Below are 13823 nucleotides of genomic sequence, written 5' to 3'. Positions count from 1 at the left end.
CAATTTCAAATCTGTATCAGATCCGTTGCAGCCCCGTTTTTAGAGATTTGGGTACGGAGGAAAAGAGAGAGGGTTGTGTTTTCTGACACTTGGTGAGTTCCCTGACACACCGGGGACACATGTTCATGTATACTGTAAAAGACGTACAAAAGTGCATTTTGCATGATAGGTCCCCTTTAAACAACTTCTCACGTGCTCACAACCAAACATTCAATCATTTTCAGGATTTTATCCCTTTTAAATGCCTGTTAAATTATTTGCATTATTTATTACAAAAATGTAATGGGGCTTTGGTGGTTATTTAGAGTCTTGGATATGTCAAAGATTAACAAAAAATTTGATTTGATTGCATAATTATTTTTTATGTAGTGTCAGATACTACCTCTGGACACCTTCGTGGCCAAAAATGCCTCATTGACTTCCATTCAAATTGTGTTGATCTCACTGCCATTGCAGTATAAAACCATGCATTTTGTAATGTCAGCATTTCATTTAGAAGAAAAGTAGTGATATTTGATATTTCTACTCTATTCCAACAGATTACACCATTTTCCCACTGGAGGCCGATGCATGACATTATTACATTTTTGCCAGTTATATTATGGAGCCGTGTGACTACCAGGGGGCCCCGAGAGTGGTGTGTGTGTGTGTGTGTGTGTGTGTGTGTGTGTGTGTGTGTGTGTGTGTGTGTGTGTGTGTGTGTGTGTGTGTGTGTGTGTGTGTGTGTGTGTGTGTGTGTGTGTGTGTGTGTGTGTGTGTGTGTGTGTGTGTGTGTGTGTGTGTGTGTGTGTGTGTGTGTGTGTGTGTGTGTGTGTGTGTGTGTGTGTGTGTGTGTGTGTGTGTGTGTGTGTGTGTGTGTGTGTGTGTGTGTGTGTGTGTGTGTGTGTGTGTGTGTGTGTGTGTGGCTTTGTGACGTGCAACAACATGATGCACACATACTGCTCTGATGCACACACACTGCTCTGGAACAAACTATGTTTACGTTGTCTTCTCTGTTTCTCGTAAGGTCTCCTTTTCTGTTGGTTCACGCGATAGCAGAGCGAACAGGTACAGGAGGCGTCGAGCGACGGATCATTGTCCACTAGTTAATCGATCGCAGATGGCGTCGTGCTCGTGGACGGATACAAAAAAACGAAACAAAAAAAACCTAAATGGGTCGCGAAATATACTTTGCCGGCCGTTAATATACCTGGGCGGCCCGCTCAAGTAAAGTCTGTGTGGGAAACCCTGAGACACAAGGATTGTGCTTTGGTCTGTTATAGTGCATAGTGGCCGCAAACATAAACACACTATGAACACACAATTAAAGGAATGAAGTTGTAACAAAGCAACACATCTAGAACTACTGTAAAAAAAAAACATTGCAAAAAATATTTACAAGAAATATACAAAAATACAAGAAAGTACAATAAGAATAGTTTCTGAAAATTAACTATGCACACAACGTTATAATTTAAGTGGAATATCTTTGCAATCCATGGTTTAACTACTAATTGAAATGGAGAATTTGTTTTGCTTTGGTCGGACAAAAAGATAGAAAAATTATAAATACACTGCAAAAAGTTAGTTCTAGTTTAATATGCTATTTTTAAAAAGATTGTACTCTAATATCTATTCAACAGAGGTTTGATTGTGTGTTTTCTCAGAGCTTTCTAACCTCATTTATTATGAAGCAACACAACAACACAACATTTCTTTTATGATGACAACTGGGGAAATCCATTGGATTGAGTTCATCACAGTAACTAAGACTTAATGAGCAGCAGTGTATGAATCACAGAAAAGCATCTGTGTTAATGTATGCGGTGCATGTGACGACGAGCCTCGCAGCAGGGTGTGAACACAGCCCTCCTTTAACCAATCCCACGGTCAGATCATTTAACGGCTAATCCGAGAAGTTAGGTGGCCGGAGGCTGGAGAGACGCCTTCAGGGAGCCACTCCCGAGTCAGACAGCCCGTGACTCCCAGCCCCCTCCAGGGCTCCAGCTTCACCACGTTGTTGTTCCACAAAGACCTAGAGAGGAGCGCATGTAATCCAGCATGCAGTCGGCCTGGATCGTGACCTGTGTGCGGCTGCTTCAGATTACATGCTGAGAGCAGACGGGAGGGGAAGTCAGGCACATTAGGGTAGGTCATGTATTCTCAGAAACCCTCCACCAAAAGACAACACGTTTGTTTCATTATTCCAAGCTCATTTTAGAAGTTGTGGGTGAAAAATACATCACCATAGTTCTTTTCGACATATTATGGCTATATGAGCCGTTATTGTCACTTTAAAAAACCTAATGTTCCAGCAAAGCACAGACGTTCAAGCAGCTTCTTCCCTTACCATTGTTTTGTATAGCATTGGTACACATCATCTGTTGTCTGAGGCAATTAGGCAGGAGAGAGAGAACTGAGAGAAGAGGCTGACTCTCCTACACAACGATGATTCAGAGCCAAACACGAGAGGATCTTCCCCAAACTGTGTCTCAAATCTGGAGGCACAACAAAGTATCATTGTAGTCAGTATTCGCAGCATCAAGAGTCCCTTCACTGGGACTAAAGGACGTAGGCCAGAGCACTTCCAATACTTTAGCTGAACAGTATAGTTCCTTAGTATACTTGATCACAGGAAGTGGAGACCTTATTGTGACGAAGGGAGACCATGACACGCTTTGAGACCAGCAGCCCCTGACTCTAATTCTCCTCATGGAGTTGAGCTCCAGCATCAGCTGCCCTGCTGTCTGCTCACAGCAGCCCCCCGAGGCCACCAGCTTTGATCTGCCGCTTAGCGCATTGAAGCCATGCAAGAGGCTGAGAGGGGTCAGGCCGCTTTAACGACGAGACACATTCCTGCTGTAGCTAGTGGCTTCTGTTAATAACACGAGGTCTTTGAATCGTGCAGGTGCGAGACTGCCCTCAGACCAGCGCCGCCTTCATCAGAGTGTCCAAGGAGCTGAGGAACAGAGACGAGCACAACCAGGTCCTCTTCTCTGGCTTCTGTCGGAAGGTACGGAACGCGGGGAAAAGAAAACGCTGGAATGAAAATGTGTTTCTTTCTTTTGTTGCTTCTTTTTAGCTTTGGGATGCTTCTCGCTTGCATGTTCTCCGCCTTCCACCCACTCGCTCCCCTTCTTCTCCTTTGTGCCGCTCCAGAGTTCATGTCCTAGCGTTGCATGCAACCCTCTCAGACAGGAGTATAAAGACATGACATTTTAAAACATAATTCGAGGATTGATCAGGAACTATAATTCACTCCTACAATTTTCTTTTAAAAGCTTTTCGACTCAATTTAACGGAGTCGGGTGAGGCCTTGCTTATTATTTCACCTCAAGATGAACTCTTATGAAGTCTCTGTGGATAGTGAAGGCCATATGTCCCGTATCAGGGATGGTAGAGAAACTCTAAAAAGCTTTAGACAAAGTATATTTGACGGTTTGAAGGCTTTGATAGAGGAAAATAAAACAACCACCAACACTGACAAGCCCCAGGAGCCTTTGTCTTTTATCTGCATTGCTTTGTTTGGTGTGTGTCGCTCGTGTGTTGCTCCACAAGGAAACCCATCAAGTGTTTGAAGTGACGGTAAAAAGATCCTACAAGTTGCAAAAGTTAATAAATAAATAAAAACCTCTTCTGTCATTTTCCGTCTCTCAGGTGAATAGATTCAACAAAAGCACGGACCGAGGACTGCTCATCACAGACAAGTGTGTGTACAAATTAGAGCCGAAAAAACAGTTCAAGGTTCTGAAGAGGCTTCCCTTAGACATTGTGAGTACTCGCAAGCACGCTCTCCCACATTCATGCACCTGAACATTCTTAAAGGTATTCTGCTCATGTTCAGGTTCACATCAGTATGTAGTGTCTCTACTTTAAAGAGTCCTCTCCTGCTGATGTTCAGGTTCACATCAGTATGTAGTGTCTCTACTTTAAAGAGTCCTCTCCTGCTGATGTTCAGGTTCACATCAGTATGTAGTGTCTCTACTTTAAAGAGTCCTCTCCTGCTGATGTTCAGGTGTATATCAGTCTGTAGTGTCTCTACTTTAAAGAGTCCTCTCCTGCTGATGTTCAGGTGTATATCAGTATGTAGTGTCTCTGCTTTAAAGAGTCCTCTCCTGCTGATGTTCAGGTGTATATCAGTATGTAGTGTCTCTGCTTTAAAGAGTCCTCTCCTGCTGATGTTCAGGTGTATATCAGTATGTAGTGTCTCTACTTTAAAGAGTCCTCTCCTGCTGATGTTCAGGTGTATATCAGTATGTAGTGTCTCTACTTTAAAGAGTCCTCTCCTGCTGATGTTCAGGTGTATATCAGTCTGTAGTGTCTCTACTTTAAAGAGTCCTCTCCTACTGATGTTCAGGTGTATATCAGTATGTAGTGTCTCTACTTTAAAGAGTCCTCTCCTGCTGATGTTCAGGTTCACATCAGTATGTAGTGTCTCTACTTTAAAGAGTCCTCTCCTGCTGATGTCCAGGTGTATATCAGTATGTAGTGTCTCTACTTTAAAGAGTCCTCTCCTGCTGATGATCAGGTGTATATCAGTATGTAGTGTCTCTACTTTAAAGAGTCCTCTACTGCTGATATTCAGGCGTATATCAGTATGTAGTGTCTCTACTTTAAAGAGTCCTCTCCTGCTGATGTTCAGCTGTATATCAGTATGTAGTATCTCAACTTTAAAGAGTCCTCTCCTGCTGATGTTCAGGTGTATATCAGTGTGTAGTGTCTCTACTTTAAAGAGTCCTCTCCTGCTGATGTTCAGGTGTATATCAGTATGTAGTGTCTCTACTTTAAAGAGTCCTCTCCTGCTGATGTTCAGGTTCACATCAGTATGTAGTGTCTCTACTTTAAAGAGTCCTCTCCTGCTGATGTTCAGGTGTATATCAGTATGTAGTGTCTCTACTTTAAAGAGTCCTCTCCTGCTGATGTTCAGGTTCACATCAGTATGTAGTGTCTCTACTTTAAAGAGTCCTCTCCTGCTGAGGTTCAGGTGTATATCAGTATGTAGTGTCTCTACTTTAAAGAGTCCTCTCCAGCTGATGTTCAGGTTCACATCAGTATGTAGTGTCTCTACTTTAAAGAGTCCTATCCTGCTCATTTTCAGGTTCACATCAGTATGTAGTGTATCTACTTTAAAGAGTCCTCTCCAGCTGATATTCAGGTTCACATCAGTATGTAGTGTCTCTACTTTAAAGAGTCCTCTCCTGCTGATGTTCAGGTGTATATCAGTATGTAGTGTCTCTGCTTTAAAGAGTCCTCTCCTGCTGATGTTCAGGTGTATATCAGTATGTAGTGTATCTGCTTTAAAGAGTCCTCTCCTGCTGATGTTCAGGTGTATATCAGTATGTAGTGTCTCTACTTTAAAGAGTCCTCTCCTGCTGATGTTCAGGTGTATATCAGTATGTAGTGTCTCTACTTTAAAGAGTCCTCTCCTGCTGATGTTCAGGTGTATATCAGTCTGTAGTGTCTCTACTTTAAAGAGTCCTCTCCTGCTGATGTTCAGGTGTATATCAGTATGTAGTGTCTCTACTTTAAAGAGTCCTCTCCTGCTGATGTTCAGGTTCACATCAGTATGTAGTGTCTCTACTTTAAAGAGTCCTCTCCTGCTGATGTCCAGGTGTATATCAGTATGTAGTGTCTCTACTTTAAAGAGTCCTCTCCTGCTGATGATCAGGTGTATATCAGTATGTAGTGTCTCTACTTTAAAGAGTCCTCTCCTGCTGGTGTTCAGGTGTATATCAGTATGTAGTGTCTCTACTTTAAAGAGTCCTCTCCAGCTGATGTTCAGGTTCACATCAGTATGTAGTGTCTCTACTTTAAAGAGTCCTATCCTGCTCATTTTCAGGTTCACATCAGTATGTAGTGTCTCTACTTTAAAGAGTCCTCTCCTGCTGATGTTCAGCTGTATATCAGTATGTAGTGTCTCTGCTTTAAAGAGTCCTCTCCTGCTGATGTTCAGGTGTTTATCAGTATGTAGTGTCTCTACTTTAAAGAGTCCTCTCCTGCTGATGTTCAGGTGTATATCAGTATGTAGTGTCTCTGCTTTAAAGAGTCCTCTCCTGCTGATGTTCAGGTGTATATCAGTATGTAGTGTCTCTACTTTAAAGAGTCCTCTCCTGCTGATGTTCAGGTGTATATCAGTATGTAGTGTCTCTACTTTAAAGAGTCCTCTCCTGCTGATGTTCAGGTGTATATCAGTCTGTAGTGTCTCTACTTTAAAGAGTCCTCTCCTACTGATGTTCAGGTGTATATCAGTATGTAGTGTCTCTACTTTAAAGAGTCCTCTCCTGCTGATGTTCAGGTTCACATCAGTATGTAGTGTCTCTACTTTAAAGAGTCCTCTCCTGCTGATGTCCAGGTGTATATCAGTATGTAGTGTCTCTACTTTAAAGAGTCCTCTCCTGCTGATGATCAGGTGTATATCAGTATGTAGTGTCTCTACTTTAAAGAGTCCTCTACTGCTGATATTCAGGCGTATATCAGTATGTAGTGTCTCTACTTTAAAGAGTCCTCTCCTGCTGATGTTCAGCTGTATATCAGTATGTAGTATCTCAACTTTAAAGAGTCCTCTCCTGCTGATGTTCAGGTGTATATCAGTGTGTAGTGTCTCTACTTTAAAGAGTCCTCTCCTGCTGATGTTCAGGTGTATATCAGTGTGTAGTGTCTCTACTTTAAAGAGTCCTCTCCTGCTGATGTTCAGGTGTATATCAGTATGTAGTGTCTCTACTTTAAAGAGTCCTCTCCTGCTGATGTTCAGGTTCACATCAGTATGTAGTGTCTCTACTTTAAAGAGTCCTCTCCTGCTGATGTCCAGGTGTATATCAGTATGTAGTGTCTCTACTTTAAAGAGTCCTCTCCTGCTGATGATCAGGTGTATATCAGTATGTAGTGTCTCTACTTTAAAGAGTCCTCTCCTGCTGGTGTTCAGGTGTATATCAGTATGTAGTGTCTCTACTTTAAAGAGTCCTCTCCAGCTGATGTTCAGGTTCACATCAGTATGTAGTGTCTCTACTTTAAAGAGTCATATCCTGCTCATTTTCAGGTTCACATCAGTATGTAGTGTCTCTACTTTAAAGAGTCCTCTCCAGCTGATATTCAGGTTCACATCAGTATGTAGTGTCTCTACTTTAAAGAGTCCTCTCCTGCTGATGTTCAGGTGTATATCAGTATGTAGTGTCTCTGCTTTAAAGAGTCCTCTCCTGCTGATGTTCAGGTGTATATCAGTATGTAGTGTCTCTGCTTTAAAGAGTCCTCTCCTGCTGATGTTCAGGTGTATATCAGTATGTAGTGTCTCTACTTTAAAGAGTCCTCTCCTGCTGATGTTCAGGTGTATATCAGTATGTAGTGTCTCTACTTTAAAGAGTCCTCTCCTGCTGATGTTCAGGTGTATATCAGTCTGTAGTGTCTCTACTTTAAAGAGTCCTCTCCTACTGATGTTCAGGTGTATATCAGTATGTAGTGTCTCTACTTTAAAGAGTCCTCTCCTGCTGATGTTCAGGTTCACATCAGTATGTAGTGTCTCTACTTTAAAGAGTCCTCTCCTGCTGATGTCCAGGTGTATATCAGTATGTAGTGTCTCTACTTTAAAGAGTCCTCTCCTGCTGATGATCAGGTGTATATCAGTATGTAGTGTCTCTACTTTAAAGAGTCCTCTACTGCTGATATTCAGGCGTATATCAGTATGTAGTGTCTCTACTTTAAAGAGTCCTCTCCTGCTGATGTTCAGCTGTATATCAGTATGTAGTATCTCAACTTTAAAGAGTCCTCTCCTGCTGATGTTCAGGTGTATATCAGTGTGTAGTGTCTCTACTTTAAAGAGTCCTCTCCTGCTGATGTTCAGGTGTATATCAGTATGTAGTGTCTCTACTTTAAAGAGTCCTCTCCAGCTGACATTCAGGTTCACATCAGTATGTAGTGTCTCTACTTTAAAGAGTCCTCTCCAGCTGATATTCAGGTTCACATCAGTATGTAGTGTCTCTACTTTAAAGAGTCCTCTCCTGCTGATGTTCAGGTGTATATCAGTATGTAGTGTCTCTGCTTTAAAGAGTCCTCTCCTGCTGATGTTCAGGTGTATATCAGTATGTAGTGTCTCTGCTTTAAAGAGTCCTCTCCTGCTGATGTTCAGGTGTATATCAGTATGTAGTGTCTCTACTTTAAAGAGTCCTCTCCTGCTGATGTTCAGGTGTATATCAGTATGTAGTGTCTCTACTTTAAAGAGTCCTCTCCTGCTGATGTTCAGGTGTATATCAGTCTGTAGTGTCTCTACTTTAAAGAGTCCTCTCCTACTGATGTTCAGGTGTATATCAGTATGTAGTGTCTCTACTTTAAAGAGTCCTCTCCTGCTGATGTTCAGGTTCACATCAGTATGTAGTGTCTCTACTTTAAAGAGTCCTCTCCTGCTGATGTCCAGGTGTATATCAGTATGTAGTGTCTCTACTTTAAAGAGTCCTCTCCTGCTGATGATCAGGTGTATATCAGTATGTAGTGTCTCTACTTTAAAGAGTCCTCTACTGCTGATATTCAGGCGTATATCAGTATGTAGTGTCTCTACTTTAAAGAGTCCTCTCCTGCTGATGTTCAGCTGTATATCAGTATGTAGTATCTCAACTTTAAAGAGTCCTCTCCTGCTGATGTTCAGGTGTATATCAGTGTGTAGTGTCTCTACTTTAAAGAGTCCTCTCCTGCTGATGTTCAGGTGTATATCAGTATGTAGTGTCTCTACTTTAAAGAGTCCTCTCCAGCTGACATTCAGGTTCACATCAGTATGTAGTGTCTCTACTTTAAAGAGTCCTCTCCTGCTGATGTTCAGGTGTATATCAGTATGTAGTGTCTCTGCTTTAAAGAGTCCTCTCCTGCTGATGTTCAGGTGTATATCAGTATGTAGTGTCTCTACTTTAAAGAGTCCTCTCCTGCTGATGTTCAGGTGTATATCAGTATGTAGTGTCTCTACTTTAAAGAGTCCTCTCCTGCTGATGTTCAGGTGTATATCAGTCTGTAGTGTCTCTACTTTAAAGAGTCCTCTCCTACTGATGTTCAGGTGTATATCAGTATGTAGTGTCTCTACTTTAAAGAGTCCTCTCCTGCTGATGTTCAGGTTCACATCAGTATGTAGTGTCTCTACTTTAAAGAGTCCTCTCCTGCTGATGTCCAGGTGTATATCAGTATGTAGTGTCTCTACTTTAAAGAGTCCTCTCCTGCTGATGATCAGGTGTATATCAGTATGTAGTGTCTCTACTTTAAAGAGTCCTCTACTGCTGATATTCAGGCGTATATCAGTATGTAGTGTCTCTACTTTAAAGAGTCCTCTTCTGCTGATGTTCAGGTGTATATCAGTATGTAGTGTCTCTACTTTAAAGAGTCCTCTCCTGCTGATGTTCAGCTGTATATCAGTATGTAGTATCTCAACTTTAAAGAGTCCTCTCCTGCTGATGTTCAGGTGTATATCAGTGTGTAGTGTCTCTACTTTAAAGAGTCCTCTCCTGCTGATGTTCAGGTGTATATCAGTATGTAGTGTCTCTACTTTAAAGAGTCCTCTCCTGATGATGTTCAGGTGTATATCAGTATGTAGTGTCTCTACTTTAAAGAGTCCTCTCCTGCTGATGTTCAGGTGTATATCAGTATGTAGTGTCTCTACTTTAAAGAGTCCTCTCCTGCTGATGTTCAGGTTCACATCAGTATGTAGTGTCTCTACTTTAAAGAGTCCTCTCCAGCTGATGTTCAGGTTCACATCAGTATGTAGTGTCTCTACTTTAAAGAGTCCTCTCCTGCTGATGTTCAGGTTCACATCAGTATGTAGTGTCTCTACTTTAAAGAGTCATCTCCTGCTGGTGTTCAGGTGTATATCAGTATGTAGTGTCTCTACTTTAAAGAGTCCTCTCCTGCTGGTGTTCAGGTGTATATCAGTATGTAGTGTCTCTACTTTAAAGAGTCCTCTCCTGCTGATGTTCAGGTGTATATCAGTATGTAGTGTCTCTACTTTAAAGAGTCCTCTCCTGCTGATGTTCAGGTGTATATCAGTATGTAGTGTCTCTACTTTAAAGAGTCCTCCTCATCGAATTTTTTGTGAAATAGAATTGAGCCCCAGCTAAAAATAAGATGCAAAACATGAAATCGGAAGTCTAGATACATGATATAATGATAAAACACTGAGGCTAAGATACATGCCCTGACAAAAAGTCTGCATCCTCACCCGATCATAAGGCATGTTCTGTAGCATTGCATTGTAGGGCTGCCAACCAGTGTTACGTTTACTATAAGTGTAATTCATATGTTATATGCTCAACACATTTCGTATTGTGGGTTGTTTTTATAGATGTGTCACTGGTACTACTGCACCATGTGGCGCATCAAAGACACACTTTATGAATTCCCTAGGACAATTTCAGTTTGCACTCTGTTGGTAAAGAGTTGATAAAAACCTGTGCACACTCCAACCTAAATACACACGTACACAAATGATCATGCAATTTGGGGGTTGGGTGCCCTCTCCAGCTATACTCAGTTATTATTATTATTATTATTATTATTATATATGTTTTCCATTTGAACTGGTGACTATCCAGCAGTGACCATCAAGTACCCAAGCCACGCCCCAAGGACTGAGCTACTGCCTGACCCTTCTCAAACATGTTGCTGTCACAATCATTGACTGGCAGTTGATATGAAACGGTAGTCGGATGGAACTGATCTGTTCTCTCCTGTATGTACAATGTACACTCAGTAAAGGCTAAAGAGCAACCACACCACACACTGAGGCAGCAGCACAGCTGGACGTCCAGCAGTGGTTTCAGAGAGCTCACTGCGTGCTAGAGGGTTAACAAGCATCAGACTCAGGCTGCAACAGCAGCGAGCAGCTAAAGATAGCTGATGCCATTAAGCTCTGCTGCTCACAGCGAACCGTACGACTGTTTCCAGGTCAGAAGCAGAGGATAGAGACGAAGCTGCTCTGCCTCACTGTGTCACCAGACGCTGTACAGAGGCATTAAGGTTACCTCGGCATGAAGGCTGAAATGTCCCTCAGGTCACAAACTGATGGAACAATCAGGTGCTGTCCACAGAAGGAGGAGAAGAAGTATTTAGGTATTTCCATAAAATAAAAGTGCCTAAGTCTTCCATTCGGAATAAAGTTAAAGTACAGTGTTTTATTAAGGTTGTATACAATGTCCTTAAACTATGAACAATACATGTATTTCTTTACACATAACACAATTGTTATGTTCTTGTATATTTTTGTGCAATTTTGCTGATGTAGTGTAACACATTGAAACATATGATGAAGTAAACATTACATTTGAACAGAAAAACATTTAACTGCCATAACACTATTTGTTACATCGGGAATCTGAGTGCTGAAACAGCACAGACATTAGCACCAAAACAATCGAAGCCCCAGTACCATAATCTGCATGAAGACTGGGGGATGTTAAACATTGATCCCCTTTCAGCTGTACCTCGACTTCTCTCCAGAGTCGGTGTTGTGTCCTCATCTGTCTCTGTGTCCTCATCTGTCTCTGTGTCCTCATCTGTCTCTGTGTCCTCATCTGTCTCTGTGTCCTCATCTGTCTCTGTGTCCTCATCTGTCTCTGTGTCTCTCCACAGTTGACAGGGCTGAGTGTGACCAGCGGGGCTGACCAGATGGTGGCGCTGCACACGACCTCTCAGGATGACGTCCTGCTGTGTCTGCAGCGAGGGGAGCTGTGCTCCAACCAGGACCGAGTGGGGGAGCTGGTGGGAGCGCTGGTGGACCATTTCACACGGTCAGTTCATAGTTTACGTGATAATAGTGATTAATTTAAATTGCCCCAAATGTAACACATTCAAGCTTAAAAAAACAGTCATAGTCGTTATATTGACATGTGTGCATGCTCTAAGACAAATACGTGTTATGATTTTCACCCACTCGTCGGGTAAGGGTTGATTGGAATGAAAAACAACAGAAAATTGCAATCACCCTCTTTGATGTCAAAAAGAAACATTAGATCAAACTTAAAACTACTATCACTACTATACTCCAGTTGTGCATTTAATAAACAATTTCAAACGTTAGCCACATATGCATCAGCGTAACTAGCCAGAATTTGGTTCACCATAAAAATCTTCAAAAAAAGAAACAATGGTTCTGACTGTAAAAAGCTGATCCATGATCCGCTCTTTCACGGTGCTAGCTAATTCCCTCTTTTCTTATGGTTCTGGTTGAGAGCCCCCTAGTGGCAGAACATGACATAGAGAACTCATAAATATTCCTCTGAAAACATTGTACTTTCTTTCACTTTTCATAACCTGTCGATGTCTACAGGTTATGCTACAGTCGTTGCCAGGCTGTCTGGATAGCTTATTAGGGCCAACTCAGCATGTTTTGGAAACACTACACACACATATATGTTTTTGCTCTTTGTGATCACTTGCTCTCTAATATTGGACAGCTTTTCATCAAACACTACAGCAGCAGATTCACCTCATTACAAATCTTTGAACAGAGTGGAAACATGAAGTGATTGTTGGAGAGATGACACGCAGCCTGTCGGGGTCTCAGTGTCACACGAATAACCAGCACAGCATCCGACTCAGCGCTTTCCGGTTGAACCGAGCCCATTAATGCAGAATAAGAATTACGCAAATCAAACTCTTGGCATTCATCACTGTCATAGTTGTCGGTGCCCGCGCCCCGCTCTGAATAACTGCTGTGAAATGAATCCGTCACGCTGACATTTATCACATTCACCACTCAGATCCTGAGTTGTCATCATGTTTATAAACCTGACTCACATCCATCTCTGCCAGACTCCATCTGAACGGCACACGTCTTCACACTGAGCAGACTGTTTTGGTTGTAGTGTGTGTGTGTTTTTGTGTATTAGTTTGTGTGTGTTGTTGTGAGTGGGATAGCGGCCAGTCTGCAGTGATTGGTCACGTATCAATCCACCAAATCTGGCCAGGACAACGGGTGACGTAAATATATGAAACAAATTGTAACAACCACAAAGTGGGGCTCGAGCTCATCTGGTGAAAATAATGTTTGATATGACGTAAATCCACAAAACATTTTATACATCTTCAATGTTTAAACTCATTACTTTGAGGTTAGTATTTAAAACAAAAAAGTCCATTTACTTCTGAAGCCTCTTAAGTTTGATACCTAATTGCCTTGGTCACATGACAGCAGATGAAAGCGTCTGGGTTTATTTGTTTATTTGGATCTCTTCCAGCTCGAGGCCTGCCTCCCATGAGTCCATATTCAAATCAATATGTATAAGCAAACACATGGCTATAAATACTAAACACACTCAATTATACATAACCCTTCACAGCTATGTTTTGCACTTCGTATATTTACACACATATATGTGTACCTGCTGTAACGCACACTGCAAGAATATACAAAGATTTAACTGTTTATTTGTATTATTTAATCATGAAAATGTGATTTAAAGTTTGAAGTTGTTTGAAATGTAAACTAGTTGAATTGATAATAGAAGGTCTGCAGCTTACAGTTATTTGTATTTTTTTAAAAACAAATATACTGAATTAAATATACATGTTTATTATTGATGGATCCAAAGATTATTTTCTAGATTCATTGTTTTGTGTATACACTATCCGAAAAGAGTCAAATACAATTTAGAAAATGATTGACAGATGATAAACAACTGCAGGTATAGCAGCAGCACTCAGTTGCCAGTTTATTAGGCACACAGCAAGCCCCCAGGAAGTGCGCTGGACTATTCGTTGTGGCCAAACGGCGGTACTACACTTCCGTATGGGTTGCTGGGCCCGGAAACACTTTTTCCCATTGACTTACATGGGGAAAGAGTGGTCTGTAAATCGTTGGATAATTTTTTTTGAAACTAAAT

At 41.6% G+C, this 13823-nt stretch overlaps 1 protein-coding gene across 1 annotated transcript in view; it reads left to right on the top strand.

The window, feature by feature from the left end:
• myo1g (myosin IG) overlaps positions 1-13823 on the top strand; it is a 71042-nt gene that overhangs the window by 31250 nt on the left and 25969 nt on the right. Inside the window, exons 19-21 of the mRNA XM_034094545.2 lie at positions 2888-2992; positions 3637-3750; positions 11572-11729. Of these exons, the coding sequence (XP_033950436.1) occupies positions 2888-2992; positions 3637-3750; positions 11572-11729 (377 nt within the window). The remainder of the gene's footprint in view (positions 1-2887; positions 2993-3636; positions 3751-11571; positions 11730-13823) is intronic.

Source organism: Pseudochaenichthys georgianus, chromosome 11, assembly GCF_902827115.2.
Source record: "Pseudochaenichthys georgianus chromosome 11, fPseGeo1.2, whole genome shotgun sequence".
NCBI lineage: Eukaryota > Metazoa > Chordata > Actinopteri > Perciformes > Channichthyidae > Pseudochaenichthys > Pseudochaenichthys georgianus.
Note: the sequence above shows the minus strand (reverse complement) of the source record. Positions and strands in the feature narration are given on the sequence as shown.